This window comes from Lissotriton helveticus, chromosome 2_1 (assembly GCF_964261635.1).
Source record: "Lissotriton helveticus chromosome 2_1, aLisHel1.1, whole genome shotgun sequence".
Classification (NCBI taxonomy): Eukaryota; Metazoa; Chordata; class Amphibia; order Caudata; family Salamandridae; genus Lissotriton; species Lissotriton helveticus.
This window is the reverse complement of record NC_136059.1, coordinates 582,653,403-582,679,911: the sequence shown is the minus strand read 5'-3', so window position 1 is coordinate 582,679,911 and position 26,509 is coordinate 582,653,403. Positions and strand designations below refer to the sequence as shown.

The following is a 26,509-nucleotide window of genomic DNA, read 5'->3' as shown; positions in this document are numbered from 1 at the left end:
CGCATGAATGCATGGTTACCCCTATTTCCGACTTAGAGGAACTTTCCCATGAAGCTGTTGACAGTTTTTTCGAAAGCCTGAATGATATGATGTTCTCTCCGGAACAGAAATAGAGACTTTTGAGTAAACTCGCACACGGCGTTCCCTGAATTCGGCCTTCAACTTTAAAAATAAAGTCACATGAACAATTACAATCCAGTTCACGGACAGCAACTTTTTTCAGCAAGCCCCTAAAATATTTTTCTATATATTTTTTCCCGGGACACTGATTTTCTGCTTAAAGTAAGAGACTATTCCTAGATAACTAAGATTTCTATTTTAGATACTTTATAGACTTTATAGACTTTAGCTGCCCGCTGGTATGTTCGCAATAGATTTTATGTGATGAAATGGTTTCGACTTTTTTTCTGTATAGCCATATTGAGAGCCATTTCATGTGTATTTCTCATATACCAACAATCAATAATGCATAACAATGCGTGTTCACTTTTGCATTTAATTCATAGCTTAAGTGCATACAATATATATGACTGCAATTTTTCAGTATATTTGAAAATTTCGAAATGCATTTATGTATTTTGGGGTGGTAAGGTATACACTATACTCTATAGTATGTTGTACTATGTTATACTATGCATAGATTAGTAGATATGACCATAGTTAGCGTGGAGTGGGTGTCGTGTATTTCTATAGGTTCTGATTCGATCCCCCTATTCCTGCCCCTATTCTGGTTAAACTTACTAGCTAGTTAACTAACAGTCAGCCCATGAGGCAAGAAATCCCCCATGATGCAGATACCGTTATCTGACGCAGTCACACTACGGCACAGGAACGTGTTATCTGATTAGGTCATAACGCTTGAGATCTAATTAGACAAGCGATATTCCTCCAGCCCCTGATAAGGCATACGACGTTCTCATAACAAATCAAACCTATGACAACCTGGATAATCCGTGCGGCCATTGTTTTGATTTCACAGAGAACTTTAGTAAAGAATGTGCTAACGAGCAAGTCGTATGACATCTTTATTGACGTACCTATGTCCATCCTTACGTCAATCTCGGCACCTTTAAGGTATAAATATTGCCGACCTTGCCCTATGCAAACACACGCGTGGTGACAAGACGGAGCAGCCATACTTGCCGAAGCCGAGAGCAGAAGCAGACCCCGCAGGCAGCAGCCCCGCCTTCCTGACGCGCTGAGAGACGCGCTGCTATCTCAAGCCGAGAGACCCAGCACCGGCGCTTCTGGGCAGCCCTCGCAGGCAGCCTGGAATATCGAGAGCAGAGAAAGAGATACCATTCCTCATTCATCCTAAATTCCAGGTACAGAACTGAATAACCCCTCCTAGAGAATTCTTTAGTTATTCACTTGGCAAAAACAAACTTAAACTAAACTGTAACTTTCTATTCCCGCCCACGCATTAGACTTAGGTCAGGTACACGGGGTAGGCGTATTTAGAAACACCAGTTGAGTACGTTTAGTCAAATGTATATGTGTATGTAAATATATTTTAATCATTTTAAACATCATATGGCTCAGAAACCATATCAATGTTTTTACAGTATTATTTTATACTATTGCTTCTAATGTATGCACTTTACTTAACTATAAGTATTGCAATAATATCGATCCATTTCTCTTGTACGAGAAAAGAGACTGATCAATAAATAACATCTTTTATTGAACACGCCCGTCTCTTCCTTTTCTCTACATTCTGATGAGACTAAGAATGCACGTACTGACTGAGTAAAATAATTGCCTTGTGCTCACACGACTCTCGAGATTGACTCTTGATTAGGGGAGAGCAAAGTTGTCATGTTCTATGGTTGTCAGAAACTAAATCCCTTCTTGTCTAATCAGGGGAGTTCATCCTTCCTTGAACATTCGAGAAAGTTTCTAGCGAACTCTGAGCTTAGCTGGCAAACCCAAAAATTAAGTCTAGTTTCGACAGTAGTAGACCTAGTTAACGTCTGGCCTAGGCCTTTACTGCTGTAGGTACTATTCCAATGCGCAGAGCCTATTGGGAAAATAGGAGCTACACTACAAAAGAAGAGTTTCTTAGAGAATATGAGTGAATGTTCAAAATAAGATTAAAACATGTGGAATAACAGAGAAAAAACAGAAAGCAGAAAAGAAGAAGTAACAGAAAAAGAATAATTGAAACAGCAAAGAAATGTAAATAACATAGGGCCATATTATCAACATAGGCAATAAAAGTTTTGCAGCCTTTATCGGCAGAAATGTGTCGCTTAAGCCGCTTTTGCGGCAGAAAACTGCAGCTAAAACCACTTTTGCAGCAGTTTTCTGCCGATAAAAACAGCAATAATTTTATTGGCTGTGTTCATAATATGCCCCTTAGTGTGCTTCAACTACACAGAAAAAGCATAATGAACAAGTAGTGAAAGAGTGATCAGTCAAAGACACTAAGAGTAATAGAGACGGAGTGAGTGAACAAGAGTGAGGAACTATGAGAAGAGAGGGACTGAGAAAAGGAGTGGAAGGAGTAGAGTAAGTAGGTAATAGAGAAAGGAATGAGGGAAGTAGCAAAGGCAGGAAACTGAGGGTTAAAGAAATGAAGCTGTGGAACTAATAGTAGGTGAATGTGATAGAAATGTAACGAAAAGACTACAAAACATTTACCTTATAATTGTCGTTAAATTACTCACTTTTTATTTTTATACTTTCAATCTGTGAAAGAGAGAACAAACATTTGAAAAATATTAAAACATGTATTTAAAAATTAGAAAAGACAAGGGAAAAGATTGAAGGAGAAACAGTTTTTCAACAACTTTGACACTTACAGAAGCTTCTGCTTCTCCAGGCCCCCTACACAGTCCTAAAGATATAAATTTTAAACTAACAGTATCTTGATGCAGATGAAGTGAGGCCTATCTTAGAACATGGTGCATTTTTTGCACTGCTGTTGTCTCACAAAAGTGTCGCAAGACACTAACATTTTAAATGATTGTTTCAAGATGCCAATAAGATGAATCCTATCCAGAGGTTTGTTTGAGGTGAGGCCTACTCAGGGTTCCAAATGAAATTTCGAGTTGTTGAAGAGAACAGAGGACATAATACATGTGAAGGTCTACCAATGAAGTAAATCATGTCCACTTCACTCTTGAACAAACGCCAGACCTCTTCTGTGTCCGTGGACAGACCTAAACTTCATCTGCACAATGTCATTCGTAAACTTAGGAAACACAGGTGATGTAATTGAAAAATGTGGAGTTTCTTTTCCTCATTTCACAATCACATCACCTGTTTCCTTTGCTTAGGTATCTCATAGTGCAGATGGAGTCTAGCATATCAAAGAGTACACAAAAGTTGAGCAGTGTATACAACAATTTTGACATTTACAGAAGACTCAGCTTCTTATCTTGTTGGAGATGAAGTGAGGCCTGTCTTGCAACATGCTGCATCTTTTGCATCACTGCTGCATCGGTTTCATGTGGCACGGGTTTTTTACAGCATGACACATCTGCCTAGATGCATCAATTTGTAATTTTGTCGCCTCATAGCAAATCTTTTCCACCGCCAATGCGTCACAAAAGTGACGCACAATGGCGCCAAAGAGGCATACACCTATCATAAATCTGTCCCTAACATTTTAAATGATTAATTCAGGATGACGATAAGGTGTGGCCTCTCCAGAGGTTTGTTTAAGGTGAGGCCTACTCAGGGTTGCAGATCAAATTTACGCTTGTTGAAGAATACAAAGGACATAATACATGTGAAAGCCTACCAATGAAGTAAGTCATGTCCACTTCACTCTTGAACAAAGGCCAGACCTCTTCTGTGTCCGTGGACAGACCTAAACTTCATCTGCACAATGTCATTCGTAAACTTAGGAAACACAGGTGATGTAATTGAAAAACGTGCAATTTCTTTTGCTCATTTCACAATCACATCACTTGTGTTTCCTTTGCTTAGGTATCTCATTGTGCAGATGTAGTCCAGCATATGAAGCAGTACCCAGAAGTGCAGCACTGCATGCAACAACTTTGACACTTACAAAAGCTTCAGCTTCTGCATGCCCCCTACACAGTGCTAATTATATACATTTTAAACTGATGGTATCTTGCTGGAGATGAACTGAAACCTATCTTGCAACATGGTGCATCTTTTACACAAACGTGACCCACAGCGGCGCAAAAGAGGCGCACGGCCATCATAAATCTGACCCTAACATTTTAAATGATTGTTTCAAGATGCCGATAAGGTGTAACCTATCCACAGATTTGTTTCAGTTAAGTCCTACTCAGGGTTGCAGATGAAATTTAGGTTTGTTGAAGAATACAGAGGAGATAATACATGTGCAGGCCTACCAACGAAGTGAGTCATGCCCACTGCACTCTTGAACAAATGTCAGACCTCCTCTGTCTCCTGGAACAGGCCTAAACCTCATCTACACAATGTGATGTGTAATGTTAGGAAACACAGGTAATATAAAAAACGTGCAATTTTTTTTGCTCATTCCACAATCATATCACCTGTGTTTCCTTTGCTTAGGTATCTCATTGTGGAAATGTAGTCTATCATATGAAAGACTACGTAGAATGTGAGCACTGTATGCAACAACTTTGACACTTACAGAAGCCTCTCCTTCTCCATGCCTCCTACACAGTTCTAAATGTACATCATAAATGCAAACAGTACAGAATTAATTATACATGTTAAATGGTTTATTTTTGCTGTTCTCAGAATGTATCAAATTTCACTAAAAACAGTGACTTGAAGGTATTCATCATATAACAGCGGGGAAAAAAAACCACAATCAAAATGATTGTGTTTAAAAAACCCATACAACATAACAAATCAGAATTCAGAACTCCTTAAAATTAACTTACTTTCCATGACGTCGAAGGATGTCCTATGAACAGATTACACTCTGTTGTGCTATTATTACTTTCAGCCCGCCAATTTCTGAAAGAAAACCTCCATCGTTTTGAAAAATATGTTACATACAATAAATGACTTCTCGCTCTCTACCACACGTTTCCACAAGGCCAAATCATGTAAGAGCCATTTATAACTCTTGAAATTCTTGTAAGCCAATCCCGTCATTTTGTATTTCCGCAACTTTCAGAATTAAAATGTTGAAGATCATTTTCACAATCCTGGACTAGTAATATCTTACCCTTCTTGCTCACTCATGTTCTACATTTCCTATGACACTGATACTGCTTACTATGAAGCAGACTTACACTACCTCTATGACTACTACAATTATTTAATTCTCTACATCACTTTTAATCACAAAGCAATATCAAACAGTAGACAGCATTGCAGACTTACCATGTACAACAATAACTTGCGTTACTACATGCAAGATATCTACAGAGGAGATGGAGTTCACTTCTCAGATGAGGGCAACAGAGTTTTCATTTTGAATTTAAGACTCTGCATTGGTACCTACTTATAAGTACCTAAATCTACCATAAACCCAAAAGCTCTTCTCAGAGCTACCCTACATCTGATCACTCACAATTATTATTTTACTCTAACTTTTTTTACTAATTTTCAACAAAGTACGCTCCCCGGAGCGCTACCCGGTACGCGAACCGGAAGCTAACCGCGCGAATTTTTTTTACCACATATGGGCCTCCTCAGCCATCCTCAGAAAACCTAGGGGGTCGAAATACGTCTACCGTGTCCCCTTCTACCCATTCTGAACATTATGTGCCCTCCATCTTGTATCTTAATTCGACCGAAACACAAAATGGTGGACTCCCGTAACGCTTAAGGTTCGCGTACCGGGGCGCTCGCCAGTTCGCGTACCGGGGCGCTCCCCGGGAAGCGCTCCATTAAAAAAGGTGGGAAAGTAATTTACAGAAGAAACCCTTGAGACACTTTCACCAAATATAGATTTGCTCATACTACATACCAATCCCTACCATTTTCACAAATTTGGTTGAAATTCCATTTAGCCATTTAGCCTGTAGACCTCTCTAAATACCGTGAGGTAAATTACTTCACAAAACACATCTGAAGTGTTGGAATTCACAACCAATTAAAATGTTACTTTCATTTTCTATTTTTTTTTTACCTGACATTTGATTGGTTATGTACCTGAATATATATAAAGGAAGAGAAGGAAACACAGCCATTTTGACTACTACTTCCTGGTGTACATTTCAATTGGATTTTCACTAATCACTTCAACTTCTTTGTAATGGTAAGTTGTTGTTTTAAAAACTGAAGTATATTGTGCACTATAAGTTAATATGGTAAACTTTTTCTGATAGTTATATACTATCCCTCTGTAGTAGTTATAGATTTAGATAGACTTCTCTGTTATAGTTATGGATGGAGTTAGGTTTCTCTTGTATAATTATGAATTTACTTACGTTAAATCACATACACTTTTTTATATTCCTACTTCCACTCTGATACTATACACTGCCCAAAGATAAATTCAGTGTTAAAAACTGCCTATCTAAAATTAATCCCAACAGTGCCCTATCTCTACTAATATATTTTTTATCCAAATTTCAGACAAAATGGAAGGCGAACACAAAGTTTCATTTGAAATTGTCCTGCAAGAGACCAACCAAGAAATAATTGATCCAAATTATATAGAATTTATGGATGAAACTTGGGACCAAGAACTACTGCAATGTGTGCAAGCAGTAGATGTCCTCCTTGAAAATGAGGACATTTTACACACTCAAACATTACAAGCTATGTTCAATGAAAATAACGACATTTCAGACAGTGAAATGTTAGACATTTTATTAAATTTTGAAACCCAATAAATAATTGTTTAAAAAAAAATAATAATAATAATCAACAAAACCAACAATCAATTAACATACAGTATTTGAAAAGTCTATCATTCTTTTTTCCTCATAGTACGCTCCCCGGGCCGCTTCCCGGTTCGCGAACCAGGCGCTATCCACGCAAAAAAAACAAAAAAAGTTTGGTTTTTTTTTTGCCCCGCGGGGCCCTTTTAAAGCCTCCACATCAAACCTAGGGGGTCAGGGAGGATCTACTATGCCCCCTTATGGTCATTTTCGCCTTTGTACGCGAACCGGGGCGCTGCCCGGAGCGCGCTTACAGATATATATCTTTTTTTGAACGTTAATTTCTCAAAATCCACTGGAGCACATATATTGAGACCTAGCAAAGGCACATCGGGCTAACAGTCCCTACAATTTTGCCAAGTTTCGTGCAAATCCATTCAGCCGTTCGGGCTAAAAGTGAGGCCAACCGCCCTATGGAAATTAACATGGGAAAAACGCGTTTTGGGACCCCCCTTTTTTCTCGGCCCCCCCTTGACGAACCCCCCCAAATTTTCAGGGCCTGCCCAGAAACAAAATGTTCCATTTTCCTGAAAATTTCAACCAATTCCGTCCACAAACGCCAAAGTTATTAGACATAGAATTTTCAAAAATCCCATAGGGAAAAAATCCTAACTATATATACCTACTGGCGACCGCCAGTAGGTAATATATATATATATATATATATATATATATATATATATATATATATATATATATATATATATATATATATATATATTCTCACCAGCCATACTTCACAATCCAAAGAAGGCGCTGACTCCGTGAATCTGAATCCAAATATTTATTCTTTCAGATCAACTGCTGCTTAGACGCGTTTCGGCGTTACCGCCTTGTTCACTGACCATGTCATGAATGATGTAATATGTGACATGATCAGCAGTGGATTGCGGGTGCGCGATATATAGTTAGTACAACTAACTATATATATGGAATTTCAATGGTTTTGTGTGAGTAAAATAAGGTTTTTTAAATGCTAATTCCTAACTATATATGGTCTATAACCTATGGTTTTTTCAGTGAATTTTCAAGGTTTTGTAAATGCTAATTCCTAACTATATATGGTCTATAACCTATGTTTTTTTCAGTGAATATATATATATATATATATATATATATATATATATATATATATATATATATATATATATATATATATATATATATACACAGTGTTAAGTCAATTCATAGACATTGTAAGTGCAGTAATGCCGTAAAGAGTATATGGTGCTGGGAGTTTGTCATTGTGAACTCCACAGCACCATAATGCCTTTACTGAAAACTGGGAGGTTTGGTATCCTCCTTCTCAGCACATTAAACCCACACTGATAACAGTGTGGGATTTAATGAAAAATGCACTCAAAGGGCATCTTAGAGATGCCCCCTGAAAAACTAGATAACTCTAGTGTCCTGGGTGAGTAGCTGCCACCACCAGACATGTTTCTGGGGCAAGAGCCTACCGCTCTCGGGTCCTGAAACAATGCACATCCTGGGACGAGGTGCCACGCCTCCTCCCCCAGGATGGGCAAGGTCCAAAAAACAAAGGGGAAGCTTCAAAGGCTTGCAGCCTTTGCGAGCTATCCCAGCCATTTGCTGCTCAAGGCAACTGGCCCCCACCGGTTCTGACCCCCACTTTGGGTGGGAGAATCGGCAGGAAAACCAAGTTAGGAGGAGAGGTGTGCCCACTTTTCCCAACCCCGCCCCTCTGGTGGGGGAGGCGATGTGAAGCACAAGTCTCAGTCCCCGCCATCTTGCAGCTGGGGGGACCCAGCCAACCAGAGTGAGGCTTGTGCCCCCCTCCCACTGGAGGCTGGAATAATAGGGGGTGTACCCCCCCCCCTCAGTGAAAGGACCCATCGGTCCCGACTTGTACCTACCTGTGACGCCCCTAAATCTAGTATTTAGGGGCATCCCAGAACCTTACCGCTTCAGACAAGAAGAGAGAAGTTGGTCCTTCTCTCTTCTTGTCTGAGGCGGCAAGCAGTGCTGAACTAAGAAGAGGACACCCACTGACTACCGGCCTGTCCTAACCTCGAACCTGTTCCAGCAAAATCCTGGCACGTTCTGCAGCCAGCAGTCCCCAAGAACCTGGAGGACCTACCCTGCCTTCCCAAACCAAGACTTGGGAAGCACGGATTTGCTCACCCACAGACTCTGATTCCGGCCAAATCCGCAAGCCTGCACCCGACGCCTATGTCACGAGTTTGAGTGGCCCGATACCACGAGGAGGTCTTCCCGGCGATCCTGACCTGTGATCAGGGGATCCCTGACCTGCCTCGAGTCTCCAAATGATGCCTGCAGCCCCTTTCTTGATGACCCCCCCGACCGTGACCGCCACCAGAACCGGTAAGAGAAACTGAACGCTTAACAACAACCCCTGCACCCGACGACGTCCCACGGCCTTGGGTGGCCCAACCGACAGTGTCCCAGAATCCCACCTTACCTCTCCAACCGGTGGTCGCCTCCAGAAGATCTTTGCAACCGGAGAATCCTGATTGAAATCAACAGGGCACCCGACTCCAAAAGAGCACCCTGCACTTAGCTGCCCCTGTGCCACTGCAGGTGCACCCTGTGTGCTAACTTGAATCCCCATTTGCCCTGAGCCTAACACCAGGAGATTTTCTCCCACAACCTTGTGGCCTGCTCGTGAGCAGCCACCAATCGGAGGCCCCCTGTCACTCTTTGGATAACATTGGGCATCAGCACTCTGCCCCTGGCCGTCCTAGTGCTGCTGAGCTTGCTTTGAGAGTGCATCCTCGACCCTGGGGGAGCCCTGGTTCTCTCCCACACCCAAGTACTTAACTGCAAACCGATAAATTCATTTTCTCCCATAGGATTGCATTGATTGCTTTTCTGTGAAAAATCTTCTTTGTGTTGAGTTGGTTTGTATGAAACCTTGAAAAACTGCAAATGTACAAAAAAGTGAATTACTTAAGTTTTGTTTAGGAAATGTCTGTGTGCTATCTAGGCATATCACACTGACTAGCAAAAGTAACTTAAAAAGTAATCCAAGAAGTAACGTGTAAAGTTATCTACAAAGTAACTGAAATTATTGACTTACCTGTAAACCAACCAACTGCTTTTGAACCTGCATTCAACTGTAATTGACTGCATAAGTATTGCAAAGTATTATTTCACTTCCCTGCCCCAGGCATGGCCGGGGTTTAGAAATAAAATAACAAAATAATATTTTTATACAAACAAAATTGGCTTAGTCTTTGAGTGTGTGACATCATTTATTGCATGAGTGTGTACAATAAATGCTTAACACTTCCCTCTGATAAAGCCTTATGCTCTCCCATGCTACCACAAATAGAAAGTAAGGTATTATCTACTTTTACCTCTGCCTACCATTGGGGTTCCACTGGACTCTGTGCACACTATACCTAAGGCTCCCTATTTTCAGTTTTTACGGATTTTTATAGTTGAATACAGACAGAAAACAATGTGTGTTCTGTCTGCATTTATTTTTAAAAGTGCATAAACACAGAAAATTGCTCTCCTTTTAAGTAACTCCATGCTGTCTTTGATGAATTATAGGCCAGTACCTGAGAATATGGACAGCATGGGAAATTTAAAAATCAGGATGAAATTTCTTTAAATAATGACATATGTCAACATACATTAATGGTATAATGAATGAATGTATTGGTATGTAATAATTAACAGCTTAAATAGCTAAAACACAACAGACATCAAATTATGAGTGCGCATCTGTCAGTTAAATAAATATGGAAATGTACAGTGTTACAACTTCATTTATACGCAAAACACAAAATAAATGTGAATAAATACAGACGGAAATGTTGAAAAAATAAATACCATAAATCCGTGAGCCCCAACTATACCTTACTTTGGTATTGTATATACAGAGCCAGCTTCCTGCAGGTGTCCCGAGCTTCTCCAACTCCGATCAGGCTGCCCCTGCGGGAGGATCTTCTGTCGTAGCAGCAGGGGAGGGTCCTTCACCCGAACCGGTCAACTCTACTTCTTCTTGTGTGGAGATTGAGAGGCTGCAGTTAAAAGCATTGACCTTCCTCCCGAATTCTGTAATGTTATTTTGCAACCAGGCGTCTTTCCACCTTTTCTGCCTGCCGATGGCACAAGTTTGTAAAATATTGTACAGAAAATGTCTATTGATCCTCTTTCAGATTCCCTTTCTTATGTTTTGTTTTTTATTTTAACTTTTTTCCCAGCAGATCTCTGCATTGGGCATTCTCAAAGGGTACATTTCGGACTGGTCTGCCTTTCTGAAGGTACCTGACCAACCCTCAATATTCAAATCCCTCATTGTAAATAGATTCCTAAACTACTTGCGCATATGTTCCACCTTCTTTCATTATGCCTCAATGGGACCTTAATTTGGTTCTCACCTTTCTAATGTGCACTCTATTTGAACCTCTGCACAATTGCCCCCTCCAGCTTCTTACTGTCTAAACACTTTTTTAGTGGCAATTACGTCTGCCAGGAGTTTGAGTGAATTGCAGGTTGTCATCCAATTCTTCTTACCTGACCATCTTTCCTGATAAGTTGGTGCTTCGCACTAGGGCTTCTTTCTTACTGAAAGTTGTAACACTCTTCCATGTGGGGCTGTTTGCCACCTTGCCCACTTTCTGCGCTCCTCTGCACGCCTCTAAAGAAGAGGAGCAACTCCACCGTCTGGACCTAAAAAGAGCGTTGCCGTTCTATCTTGACTGCAGTAAAGAGTTCCGGGTGGACGACCAACTCTACATGGGGTACATTGGAACAAAGAAAGGTTGTACTGTGCAGAAGAGGACTATCTTGCGATGGGTCATCCTCTACATCAACATTTTTTACTCTTTGGCCAAAAAAGCAGCCTCCTAAAGGCTGAGGGGCTCATTCCACCAGTGCTAAGGCTGCTACCACAGTGTTGCAATGTAAAGTTCCAGTCCTCGACATTTGTCAGGCAGCTACGTAGGCATCCCTGAACATGTTTACCATGCACTACTTCCTGGGCAGTTAAATCCGTGGAAATGGTCTTTTTGGCCGCTCTGTCCTGCAGGACTACCTGCTCTAAATTTGTCTGCAGTCCCTCATGCGGGGTGGAATTGCCTCGGTATCTATTCAAAGGTAAGGAATCTGAGGCTATATCATGTCTCTACCGGATATGGTGGTACCGAAGGTAAGTAACTTGTCCTTTTACAACCCTTGGCATTAGGGCCTCTTTGAACCGGAACATCCCTAGCTTGTACTTAAAAAACTTTTTTTTTTATATTGTTCATGTTGTTATTTTGAGCATAACCTTTGTGTTCGAGGCATATGAGCTGCAGATTACACACTTTTGCATAGATCGCCATCTAGTGTTGGGCCCGGATGTTTGCACTTGTTTTTGTCCTGAAACATTCTTTGGAAGCCACGAGATAGGTGACTCCTTCTTTGGATCACATTGCGCATGGACATCGGCTCCATTCTCAGATTGTTTTTTTCCGCCATCGGGCTCCGATGTGTTTCCTGCGCTCCGCTTTGGAACTGAGTTTTGTTCTGCGCGCAATCCCTCACCCGTTTACGACAGTATTGTCTCGACCGCGAGTCTCGACAATTTCTAAGTCTTAGATTCCGGTCGTCGACGAAGGCCTTCGGGCCTACCTAGGCCTCATCTTCTAGCTCCTGGAAAGGACCCCATTCAAGAACCCCACCCCAGAGGACACTGTAGGTTTTAACCTACTTGTCCATAGGGCTGCCCAAATACCATGGGGTTGACCTACACACAGACACTGTGGAGGAAGATTTCTTAATGGACACTTTCGACACCATACAAAGGTCCACTTCAATTCTGCCAATGCTTAAGGGGGTCATTAAGCATGCATCAGAGGTATTTAAAGATCCACTCAGGGCTCGAGTCCTCAACCCCCGAATTGAGAAAAAATACAAAGCTGCCCCTACAGATGCAGCCTATGTTAGATGCCCGCATCACTAGACTCCCTTGTAGTCTCCAATGCAAGGAAACGGGCCAATTCCCAAACATCAGTTGAGACCCCCCCAGTCTAAACTCCTTGACGCCTCTGGTAAACGAACGGCGTCACAGGCAGCAAACATGGCGCATCGCTAAAACTCAAGTGCTGTTAGCAAGGTATGACCGGGCACATTATGATGATCTGGAATCCATAATGCAGTATCTCTCAGACAAATATAAAAATAGGGCCAATGAACTCATACAGAAAGGTAAAACTATCACCAATTCCTCCATCTGTTGTGCCCTAGATTCCGCAGATACTGCTTCAAGGGCAATTAACACCAGCAACCTTTTGTGTAGGCATTCCTGGCTACGTATTTCAGGTTTCAAACCTGAAGTCCAGAGTTCCATTCTCAATCAACCATTTGATGAGCAACACCTATTTGGCCCTAATGTCGATGTATCTCTTGAAAAGATGAAAAAAGATACAGACACAGCTAAATCTAAGGGAGCCATGCAGTCACAAGCTCCTTTCGTCACTCATCCTACAGAGGCAACACAAGAGGCTACTCTTCCGATAGCCAATCCACCTTCACTAGGGGCTACCAAAGAGGGGGGGTTACACGGGTAACAATAACAAAAGGCAGAGGCAAAACTAACAACTCCCGCTCTGCCTCCACCCCTACCCAATGACTTTCCTCCACTTCCCCCTCACCATTCCACTCCAGTGGGGGTAAGACTACAATTCCTTCCTGTCTGGACCAACATCACATCAGACAGGTGGGTGCGACAAATTATTCAATCAGGTTACTGTCTTGAACTACCTCTAGTCTGCTGTCCTTTAGGAAGGGCCTTAAAACCTGGCTTTTTACCCTCTAGTTTGTTCCCTCCTTTGTCTGTGGACGTTCTTATTTTACTGTTATGTTTTCTTCTTTTATGAGCTGCCAATAAAAAGCGCCGGGACACTCCAATGGAGTAGCCGTGCGCTATAGAAATCAAAATTAACATAACATAACATCTACCCCCCAAACATACCACCCAGACAGCGTCCAATGTCACTAGAGCATATATTACTGCTAAAGCAAGAGGTAATATCCCTACTAGAAAAAAGTGCAAAAGAACCTGTTCCTCTGCACCAACAAAACAAGGGAGTTTACTCCCTGTTTTTGTTATCCCAAAGAAGGACGGCTCTCTAAGGCCTATTCTAGACCTCAGACCCCTAAACATATACATACAGTCAGACCATTTTCACATGGGCACACTCCAACAAGTCCTTCCTCTTCTTTCACAAAACGACTTCCTTGCTACTCTAGAGCTCAAGGACGCCTACTTCCACATTCCCATTCACAATGCTCACAGGAAGTATCTCAGATTTTTAATAGACGGTCAGCACTATCAATTCAAAGTACTCCCATTCGGAGTCATGACAGCACCAAGAGTATTCACCAAGTGCCTAGCAGTAGTGGCAGCACACTTAAGAAGACAGCACATTCACGTCTTTCCATATCTAGACGACTGGCTCATAAAAGCCAGCTCCTAGAACCAGTGTGTACAACAAACTCACGCTACTATCCAACTGCTTCACGACTTGGGGTTCACAATAAACCACACCAAGTCCCATCTGCAACCGTCCCACATACAACAATACCTTGGTGCCACAATAATCACCTCAAGAGCGCTAGCTTATCCCTCTCCTGTCAGAATAGCAAACATGCAAGCTCTTCTCACAAAATTTCAACCAAAACACTCCCTTCCAGCTTGAGTGTTCATGCAGATCATAGGGATGATGGCCTCTTGCATTTTTATAGTGCCCCATGCAAGACTACAAATGCGCCCTCTCCAAGAGTGCTAGCACGCCAATGGAACCAGGCTAAAGGTCAACTGACAGATCTAGTGTTGGTGGACGGTCATACTCATCGCTCTTTGCAGTGGTGGAACACCAAAAACCTTTCTGGAGGGCGACCGTTCCTCGAGCCAGTTCCTCAGATAGTCTTAACAGCGGACGCATCGCTCTCCGGCTGGGGAGCCCCCCTACTGCAACACACCATGCAAGGCAGGTGGACACCACAACAAAAGATACTCCATATCAACCACCTGGAGTTACTAGCCATATTCCTAGCCTTCAAAGCATTCCAAAAGCAAACATCTAACAAGACTATATTAGTCCGCACATACAACATGATAGCCGTGTATTACATACAGAAACAGTGCGGAACACCCTCCCTACAACTCTCTCAGCTAGCACAGAACATATGGCGGTGGGCTATACCTCAAAACATATTCCTCTTAGCCCAACATGTTCCAGGGGTACAAAACACCATGGCAGATCTGTTAAGCCGTCAAACACAACAGATCTATGAGTGGGAACTTCATCCACAAGTTCTTCAACCGTTCTTTCAGATGTGGGGACAGCCTCAGATAAACCTCTTTGCCACCCACGAGAGCGCCAAATTCCCAAGCTTCGCCGCCAGATAGCCACACCCACTGTCCAAAGGCAATGCGATATGGAGAGATATGGCAGATTTGTGTATGCTTTTCCGCCTCTCCCACTCATGCCACTAGTAGTGCGCAACCTACAGCAGCATTCTCTAACCCTCATTCTAGTTGCTCCAACGTGGGCCAGACAACTGTGGTACACCACACTGCTGGAACTCTGTTGTACAGCAGCAAAAACTATACCTATCTCCACGCCTCTTAACCCAGCACAATGGAGAGACCAGACACCCGGACCCAGCTCAGCTCAACCTTGCTATCTGGCATTCAATGGCATTTTAAGGGAACATTCCCTTAGATGACATTTGCAAGGCAGCTACATGATCTACACCCCACACATCCACAAAACACTATTGTGTAGATGTGCAAACTAAACAACAAGCAACTGTGGGCCAGGCTGTACTCAAAACACCATTTCAAACAACTGCAACACATACTGGTGTTCGCCTCTAAGAGGGGGTACTGCTGTATAATCTATGCAACAGTGTGTAATCTGCAGTTCATATGCCTTGAACGGAAAATGCTACTTACCAGTATGCATCTGTTCTTGGCATGTAGAGCTGCTGAGTTACACACGCCCACCCGGCTACCTTTATGTGTTCCAGTATTATCTTAATTAGATACAGCTTACATGGACATCCTTCCCTTTCTTGCAAAGCTCCATCATTTCCCTAATGGCGAAAAACAGTCTGAGGATGGAGCTGATGCCAATGCGCAATGTGATCCAAAGGTGGAGTCACCTATCTCGTGACTTCCAAAGAACTTTTCAGGACAAAAACGAGTGCAAACATCCGGGCCCAACACTAGGTGGCGATCTATGCAACAGTGTGTAACTCTGCAGCTGTACATGCCAAGAACAAATGCATACTGGTAAGTAGCATTTTCCTTTTGATAACACCAATCCTACCCTGTCCCATCATGATTTTTATAACTTAGTTGACATCTCTTCAACTTTGAGGGTACATAATTATGCAATAAAGATATATGTTTTGCAAAAGCAAAAATCATTTTTATCTTTTCCATGCTGGAAAACAGCATACTAGGTTTCCTCCTGATGTAATAATATGAGCAACATACTGTCTCAAATCACATAAGACGTCTACCTTCTAAATCAAAGTGTTACCCAACCCTTTTTCAATAGTTTTATTACTCGTTATTAATCTGAGGCTATGTTGATCTTTCTTCCCATTTTGCTCACCTGGCTTGAATATCTTTTGAGTGGCGAAAAGTGAATGGTTGTTAGAGCTGCATTCAGTGTAAGCTTTAGACAAAGAGTGAAGTGTTAATAAAAAATGGATTAGACTAGGTGCCAGACTGTCTTCAACATGATAAAAGAAAGGTGAATGGATATTGTTGCTATTAGACCTGGCATACTTGACATGGTTTCCCGTAACGTTGCCGCGTGATCTTCTGTTTTGCTGAGTTTATTTTTCCTGGCTTTTGGAATATGGCCCCCTTACCACTGCTAACCAGTGCTAAAGTGCATATGCTCTGTACTCTAAACATTGTAACATTGGCTTATCCACAATTGGCATATTTAATTTACTTATAAGTTCCTAGTAAAGTGCCCTGTGCCTGTACATTAAATGCTACTAGTGGTTTTGCAACACTGATTGTGCCACCCACTTCAGTAGCCTTTAAACATAGCTCAACCCTGCTACTGCAGAGCCTGTGTGTGTAGTTTTGACTTGGAAAGTTTACCTGCTTTACAAGCCCAAACCTTTCTTTTATTACATGTCAATCACCCCTAAGATACACCCTCTGCAGTCCTGCGGGCAGGATGCAGTATATTTAAAAGAAAGGACAAGTACTTTTGAGTTTTACATGCCAGTTGAATTGTTTTTTATATTTCATTTTAGTTAACCCCTGACGAAGAATTGTAAAGATTCGAAATGCATTGGGAGCACGTTAATGTAATAAGACCACTTTTAAAACATGTTTGACCTCACATGCCTCCGTTAAAGCCTAGATTGGCAACGTTAGGCACTTGAAAATATTGAATAAACAATCATAGTGCAAACATGCTGTCTCAGTGGTGGTGAAGTATAAAGGAAGACGTATGGCAAAAGGTTTTGGGTTAAGATTGATGAACTGATAAAAATGATGTAACTTTGGAGGAAGACTTTCATTAAAGAAGGATTTCCTTTTCAGCAGTGCAACAGTTGGACGCAGGAGAAATGTGCCCTTTGTGTGAGTTTCTTTAAATCGAGCTGTGATGAGGGGGCGTTTTCACGGCTTCTGCTCGCACGCATTTCATTCAGTGAGTTGGATTACAAGTTTAATGACAAAGGGAAGGAGTGCAGTTGCTCAACTTTTAGAAAGTTGGCATTTTCTTACTTATCCATTCTATGCCTTTGTCTGTCTCTGAAGACACGTCTGTACTGGGTGTCAGCTGGGCTTTGTGCATTCCCTCTAGACAGTCACACACAGGGAGCTGGGGTGTGGCATTTGCATCCTGATGTCCCATCACACGGCTGATGAGCCTTCCCGAGGTAGATTGGGAGGTAGGAGGGGACACTTGCACCTGAATGGGGCTGTGCCTCTCCCCACACAAAAAGCTGCATACCCCCTTCTGGTGACTCAGGAGCCTGGACAGGAAAGGCAGGGACTTTGTGATCTTCAAAGGCCTCTTTGATGTCCCCCCCCCCCCCTACTTCACAGGCACATTTGGGTTGAAGTATTGGACCCCTGACGCCACCAAATTATAACACTACCGGAACCAAGGACATTTTGCCTGGAAGAAGAGCTGCTGTGCCATAGGAGGGACTGCCTCTTTGCTACCTGTATTGCTGTGTTGGCCTGCTGCTTCTTGCCTGGGAGTGAGAGGGGCTGGACCTGCTCTCTACATCCTTGAACCCAAGATTCTTCAAAGGCTTGTTGGCTTGCCTCCTGCTTTCTGAAGTCTCAGGAGTGCAAAAGGCTGCTTGCAACTCTGCTGATGCTGCTGGACTCTGCCATCTGAGTCCTCCCTTGCCTGAGGTGCCCCCTCTAGTCTTCGGCCTCAGAAGTGGGATCTGCAGCTGTTTTCTTTAAAAATTGATGCAGTGGCCCCTCTGCCCTGATCGAAACTGACTCACCGCCCTCTGATGCAGTGCTGATTCGATGACGGCGTGGGTCCCAACTGCGAGATCAACGATGACGCAGCGCCGATACTTCGATTCCAACTGCGTGGCTCGACTGCATGGAAAAGACGGAAGCCTCATACTCTCAGCGTCGACGCTTTGCTCCACACAAGGTACTTTTTAAGTGGATCCTGCGTGGGTTCTGTAGCCAGCCTGCCCTCCATCACGGTCTGCCTGAACTTTGGATTTGTACCGATCCCTCGCGACCTCAAGTAATCTTTAAACTGCTAGTGAATTCTAAGCACTGATTTTGCATTTAATCTTTAAAAATTCATATATCGACTTCTACTTATTGGAATTTTTCTTCCGTTTTGTTCTTGTTATACTCCGATATTCTCTATTTTTCTAAACTGGTGTGGAGTCCTTTTGTGGTGTTTTTCACTGTTACTGCCATTTGTGTTGCACAAATACATTACACATTGTCTCTTAAGATAAGCTTGACTGATCTGTGAGCACAGGTTAATTTTGGTTGTGTATCTGACTTACCCTGACAAGGATTGTGGTCCCTACTCGGACAGTGTGCATACCTATGTCAACTAGAGACCCAGTTTCTAACAGTTGCCATAACTACAGTTGTATGGGTGCTAACTTTGGGCTCCCATAAAACTCGGGTGCACTTTTTTGCATTTAATGTGAAGTATGCCCATGGCTTGTCTCCTTTTTCCCTCCAGTACTCTGGTATTGTAGACTTTTCCTCTCATCAAACCTGTTTATTCCTTTATACCTATAAGGAGAGTTTTGCAAGGGAGCTGCTAGCTAGTCTAGTTCAGAAGATTGTTGTATAAATTCAGTATTTTGTGTTAATGAAAGAAGTTTATGTAAAGCGTTCTGTTAAATGTACCTATAAATGTGTGTACATGAGTTGTTGTGTTTACCAAACTTTACTTTTGTTCCCAAGTAATGCAGGGAGGCTAAAAAGCGCACACCTGTTATTTTAAGTATGCTTCTATGGATTTGTTTTTTTTCTGTTTTCTTTCTTCAGAGCTGTGCATGTTGTAGACTTCACTTCGGATAAATATAGAATCCTTTCTGGATCCGATGATTACACATGTAAGTTGTGGGATATTCCAAACTCCGTAGATCTTCTGTCCTACAAAGAACACACAGACTATATCCGGTGTGGCTGTACGAGCAAGCTGAATGCAGATCTCTTTGTAACCGGTATGTTAGCAAAGCTTTTTTCCTCCATTGTTCAAATAGATAGGTTAGGCACACAGATACGTTTTTTTATTTCTTGACTGTTGTCATGATTGTACAGGGACCTGAACATTTCTGGCATCTGTGCGCTGTGTAATCATATGTAGTGTGATACAGAAATCAGGCATGCACATGTGGCATGACTGCAAAACTTGTTTATCCTTCAAAACTGCAAATAGTTACAGAAGAATCTCTAGAAGTTAATATTTAGAAATTGCAAACAACGAGATGTTTGTGTTATGAATAGTGTGCAAACTCACCCTAGCACATTGATACATCGGGTTTGACATAGGGTAGTCCTATCAAACATCAGTTTTGTTGTAAAATATTCTCGTGATCATATTTATAAGCCCCTGACAAAGTATGTAATGAAACCAGAGAGAGACCAAAAGCCCACTGTTGTGCTGAGCATATGTTACCTTTACATTTTAGACTACTCCTTTGGCTATATCTAAGAGGCGAGAACTGACTGTTTTGAAGTATGTGATAGAAATATTGTTCCTAGGATTAGTGCATATTCGTATTAGAGGCTAACAAAAATAGGGGGTGAAAATAGCATTAACCTTAGCTGGAGAATGTTGATCAGTGTGGCCATTCAAGAGTGCATGCACTTTTTTGTCAACAGTTGGGATGAATGTTGATCAAGTAGTGATTCATTTACTCCTATATAGAAAAACCCATTTCTGTGGGCAGTTATTGCGGTATTTCCTCTCTTTTGAAAGCAGAGATACTTTACTTCAATAGGATGAGCTTATAATTTCAGTTTTCATTAACTCTAATAAAGATATGTTCGAGGCATATGAGCTGCAGATTGCACACTGTGCATAGATGGCCACCTAGTGTTGGGCCCGGATGTTTGCAGTTTGTTTTTCTTGTAGAGAGTCTTTGGAAGTCACGGGATAGGTGACTCCTCCCTTGGGTGATACTGCGCATGGAGAAAATACTCTACAAGGCATTTTCCAGTCGACATAACTCTTCGACTTCAAGGACCTCCATTTCGGTCGTCGAATACGGCCTTCGGGCCCAGCTAGGCCTCGACTCCAGCTAATGGAAAGGACGCCATTTAAAAGGTGTCCTCAATGTGGGTCGAAGTTTCCCCACACCGACCTCCACGAGGTCTGTAACCTCTGCCTCTCTCCGGAGCACGAGGCCAAGGACTGTTCAGCCTGTGCCTCTTTCCGCTCCAAGAAGACTATCAGGGACCGGAGAGCCAGACGAACAATGGCTCAAAGATCTTCAGCTCCGGTTCCGGACGACATCTTCCAAGAAGGCGTCGACGTCCCAGAAGAACACGACTTCGAAAGCGAATCGGAGGCAGAAGATTCAGATGTCGAGGACCTGACTCCAGCGCAGCGGGTCGTAAGTAAGATCGTCGACCCCCACACTTCCTCGACACGCCCAAAAAAGGCTACGGTCACACCCCCGCCCTCGGGTACATACCGAGACAATACTTCGACGGCCCCACCTTCGGGCTCGGCCAAGAAGTCAATAAGGCCTTCGGGAGACTCAGGCTCGAGTCGACCCCCGCTCGGTGCCGGCACGCAATTACCGGCACCGAAAAACCCATCTACTACCGCACAGAAGCCATTGGCGCCGACACACCCAGTTCCCTCGGCATCCAAGCCAACTTTGGAGCAACCGAAAGCTTCCGGCACCAAAAAACCACCGGAGCCGAAGCACTCATCGGAGCCAAAAAAAGTGTCGGACTTGAAAAAACACCCGGAACCAAAAAAGCCTTCGGATCCGAAAAAGACACCGGCTTCCCCCGTGAAAGATAAAAGGTGAAAAGAAGCCGTACTGGCGCCAAAACGTCCTTCCACGCTGACCGGCCATACTCCTGAAAGAGATTAGTTTGCTCCAGATCCAAAGCAAAAGACTCTTGTTAAAGACCCAAAGACTGGTCGATTGACACTATCAAAGAAACTACCACCAGAGGTGCCTGCACCAGCTCCAGCCCCAAAGAGGAACCAGCATTAGAAATGCAATCGGGCTCGGATTTATTTGAGTTTGAGCTAATAGCATTGTAAATGGTAATGCATTTTTGCTAAGTGTTTGGAGTGTGTTAATGTGGTGTGTAGTGGAATTATGTGTGTTAGATTGTAATTGTAGCAATGGTGGCCTGCTGTGTTTTTACATGAATATGTTTAAAACTAAAGTGTACCATACTGAGATTGCTACAATACTTAATTGTGGATGTGTAACAATCGATGCATGTACTGATGGCCGTGACTGCCTGCAGAAATTGTGCACTGATGGCTGGTGGTGTGTGTGCTTGGTAAAGTACTGCACTGCCAGCTGGAGGTGTGTGTGCCTTGTGGAAGGGTGCACTGACGGCTGGTTGGTGTGTAGTTAGTAAAAGCATGCACAGATGGCTGATGGTGTGTGTGTTTGGTGAAAGGGTGCACTGTTGGTTGCTGGTGAGTGCGCCTTGTAAAAGGATGCACTGACGGCTGGTGTTGTACGCCTGGTGGTGTTTGTTGTTTGTGAAAGTGTGCATTGATGGCTGATGGTGTTTGGCCCTGGTGATAGCGTGCACTGACGGCTGGTGGTGTGTTGTTGTGTATGTGGTTGTGTGTGTAGTGGTGAGTGTGTGATGGTGAGTCTGTGGGGGTGAGTGTGAGGTAGTGAGTGTGTTACACCGATGAGGCGCACTGGTGCCACTGCACCTGCTGCACAATGGTAGGTACGCCACACTGGTGGTACTACACCTGCTGCGCAATCATAGCTAAGTAACAATGATAACACCTCACCTGCTCCACGAATGGTAACTACGCCACACACTGGTGCCACTGCACCTGCTGCACAATCATAGCTAAGCAAAACTACCAGTGCACCCGCTCCACCAATGGTAGCTACCACTCACCGGTACCACTGCACATGCTGCACCAATGACACCTACGCCACACTGGTGCCACTGCACCTGCTGCACAAGCATAGATAAGTAACACTGATAACACTACACCTGCTACGCAACACCATCTACCACACACTGGTGCCACTGCACCTGCGGCACAATTATAGCTAAGGAACACTACCACTGCAACTGCTCCACCTATGGTAGCTACTACACACTGGTACAACTGCACCTGCTGCAGCAATGGTACCTACAGCACACTGGTGCCACTGCACCTGCTGAACAATGGTACCTACACCACACTGTTGCACCTGCTACGCCACACTGGTGCCACTGCACCTGCTGCACTAATGATAGCTATACTACACTGGTGCCACTGCACCTGCTCCACTAATGATAACTATACCACACTAGTGCCACTGCACCTGATGCAGAATGGTAGTTACGCTACACTGGTGCCACTGCACCTGCTCCAGTAATGATAGCTATACCACACTGGTGCCAGTGCTGGTACTACTCCACCTGCTCTACCAAAGATACTTACACCACACTGGTGCCACTGCATCTGCAGCACAATGGTAGCTATGCCACAGTGCCTATGGTAGCTACTACACACTGGTACAACTGCACCTGCTGCAGCAATGGTACGTACGCCACACTGGTGCTACTGCACCTACTGCAGCAATGGTACCTACACCACACTGGTGCCACTGCACCTGCTGAACAATGGTACCTACACCACACTGTTGCACCTGCTACACCACACCAGTGCCACTGCACCTGCTGAACAATGGTATCTACACCACACTGTTGCACCTGCTACGCCACACTGGTGCCACTGCACCTGCTGCACTGATAGGTATAGCACACTGGTGCCACTGCACCTGCTCCACTAATGATAACTATACCACACTAGTGCCACTGCACCTGATGCACAATGGTAGCTACGCTACACTGGTGCCACTGCACCTGCTCCAGTAATGATAGCTATACCACACTGGTGGCAGTGCTGGTACTACTCTACCTGCTCCACCAAAAATACTAACACCACACTGGTGCCACTGCACCTGCAGCACAATGGTAGCTATGCCATAGTGGTGCCACTGCACCTCCTGCACAAGGGTAGCTATGCCACACTGGTGCAATAGCACCTGCTGCACAATTGTAGCTATGCCACACTGGTGCCACTGCACGTGCTGCACAATGATAGCTACGTTACACTGGTATAGTACTCTTGCTCTGTTGCTGCTGCTGCCTTTGCACAGTACCTGCTGTTAGTGTGTGAGGGAAGCTTGCACCACTGCTGCTTGTGATTTCCTTCTTGTGAGTGTGATAACCTTGCTTCTCTGCTGCCTGTGGTCTCCTTGTGAGTGTGAGAAGCTTGCACAGCTGCTGCCTGTGATGTCCTTCTTGTGAGTGTGAGAAGCTTGCACCGCTGCTGCCTGTGAGTATGAGAAGATTGCATTGTGCATCTCTGCGCTGTGCCTGTTCTTTGTAAGGGACTCTTGCTCTGTTGCTGCTGCTGCCTTGGCACAGTACCTGCTGTGACATCCCACGAACCAGCCACATCACCGGACATCTGAGAGACCTTCACTGGCTCCCCGTCAACAAAAGAATCACCTTCCGCCTCCTCACCCACGCACACAAAGCCCTACACGACCAAGGCCCGAGCTACCTCAGCAGCCGGATCAACTTCTACGCTCTCAAACGCCACCTCCGATCAGCCAACCACGCCCTCGCCGCCGTCCCCCGCATCCGAAGAGCGACTACAGGAGGAAGGTCCTTCTCCTACCTGGCCGCCAAGACCTGGAACTCCCTCCCGACCGACCTGCGCCTGACCCAAGACCACCTCTCCTTCAGGAAGAAGCTGAAGACCTGGCTGTTCGAGCAGTAGCGGCACCCCCCCCCCCCCCCCCACCCCCCAGCGCCTTGAGACCCTACGGGTATGTAGCGCGCTCTATAAGTGTCACTGATTGATTGATTGATTGATTGAGTGTGTGAGGGAAGCTTGCACCACTGCTGCTTGTGATGTCCTTCTTGCCAGTGTGAGAAGCTTGCACCTCTGCTGCCTGTGGTCTCCTTGTGAGTGTAAGAAGCTTGCACTGCTGCTGCCTGTGATGTCGTTCTTGTGAGTGTGAGAAGCTTGCACCGCTGCTGCTTCTGATGTCCTTCTTGTGAGTGGGAGAAGCTTGCACCTCAGCTGCCTGTGGTCTCCTTGTGAGTGTAAGAAGCTTGCACAGCTGCTGCCTGTGATGTCCTTCTTGTGAGTGTGAGAAGCTTGCACCGCTGCTGCCTGTGAGTATGAGAAGATTGCATTGTGCATCTCTGTGCTGTGCCTGTTCTTTGTAAGGGACTCTTGCTCTGTTGCTGCTGCTGCCTTGGCACAGTACCTGCTGTGAGTGTGTAAGGGAAGCTTGCACCACTGCTGCTTCTGATGTCCTTCTTGCGAGTGTAAGAAGCTTGCACAGCTGCTGCCTGTGATGTCCTTCTTGTGAGGTCTTGCAGTTGTGAGAGTTTGAGCTATTGGCATTTTAAATGCCAGTGACTGGTGGTGGTGGTAGTGGTAGTACTGGTGCCTGTAGTACTGGTAGTACTGGTGGTGGTAGTGGTAGTACTGGTGGTGGTGGTGGTACTGGTAGTACTGGTGGTGGTAGTACTGGTGATGGTGGTACTGGTGGTGGTGGTAGTGGTACTGGTAGTACTGGTAGTGGTAGTACTGGTAGTGGTGGTGCTGGTGGTGGTGGTACTGGTAGTACTGGTGGTGGTGGTGGTGGTGGTAGTGGTAGTACTGGTGGCTGTAGTAGTGGTAGTACTGGTTGCTGTAGTAGTGGTAGTACTGCTGGCTGTAGTACTGGTAGTACTGATGGTGGTAGTACTGGTAGTGGTGGTACTGGTAGTGGTGGTACTGGTAGTACTGGTGGTGGTGGTACTGGTAGTGGTAGTACTGGTGGTGGTACTGGTAGTACTGGTAGTGGTGGTACTGGTAGTGGTAGTAGTGGTAGTACTGGAGGTGGTGGTACTTGTAGTGGTAGTACTGGTGGTGGTAGTACTGGTAGTGGTGGTACTGGAACTGGTGGTGGTACTGGTGGTGGTACTGGTAGTGGTAGTACTGGTGGTGGTGGTACTGGTGGTGGTGGTACTGGTAGTGGTAGTACTGGTGGTGGTACCGGTAGTGGTAGTGGTAGTGCTAGTGGTGGTGGTACTGCTGGCCGAAGTACTGGTAGTACTGGTAGTGGTAGTGGTAGTACTGGTAGTGGTAGTACTGGTGGTGGTAGTACTGGTAGTGGTAGTACTGGTGGTGGTAGTACTGGTGGTGGTGGTACTGGTGGTGGTGGTACTGGTGGTGGTGGTACTGGTGGTGGTGGTACTGGTGGTGGTGGTACTGGTGGTGGTGGTACTGGTGGTGGTAGTACTTGTGGTGGTAGTGGTACTGGTAGTGGTAGTACTGGTAGTGGTAGTACTGGTGGTGGTGGTACTGGTAGTACTGGTGGTGGTGGTAGTGGTAGTACTGGTGGTGGTGGTAGTGGTAGTACTGGTGGCTGTAGTACTGGTAGTACTGGTGGTGGTGGTGGTGGTACTGGTAGTGGTAGTACTGGTGGTGGTGGTGGTACTGGTAGTACTGGTGGTGGTAGTACTGGTGGTGGTGGTACTGGTAGTACTGGTTGTGGTGGTGGTGGTAGTACTGGTGGTAGTGGTGGTGGTAGTACTGGTGGCTGTAGTAGTGGTAGTACTGGTGGCTGTAGTAGTGGTAGTACTGGTGGTGGTAGTACTGGTAGTACTAATGATGGTAGTACTGGTGGTGGTGATACTGGTAGTGGTAGAACTGGTGGTGGTGTTACTGGTAGTACTGGTGGTGGTGGTACTGGTAGTGGTAGTAGTTGTAGTACTGGAGGTGGTGGTACTGGTGGTAGTACTGGTGGTGGTAGTACTGGTGTTGGTAGTACTGGTAGTGGTGGTACTGGTGGTGGTACTGGTAGTGGTAGTACTGGTAGTGGTGGTACTGGTAGTGGTAGTACTGGTGGTGGTACCGGTAGTGGTAGTGCTAGTGGTGGTGGTACTGCTGGCCGTAGTACTGGTAGTGGTAGTACTGGTGGTGGTGGTAGTAGTACTGGTAGTGGTA

General features: G+C 44.5%; 1 protein-coding gene across 1 annotated transcript in view; it reads left to right on the top strand.

Annotated features, from left to right (window-relative positions):
* The window catches only part of UTP15 (UTP15 small subunit processome component), a 234,365-nt gene that overhangs the window by 41,176 nt on the left and 166,680 nt on the right, over positions 1 to 26,509 (top strand). Inside the window, exon 5 of the mRNA XM_078675269.1 lies at positions 19,321 to 19,499. Coding sequence (XP_078531395.1) covers positions 19,321 to 19,499 — 179 coding nt within the window. The remainder of the gene's footprint in view (positions 1 to 19,320; positions 19,500 to 26,509) is intronic.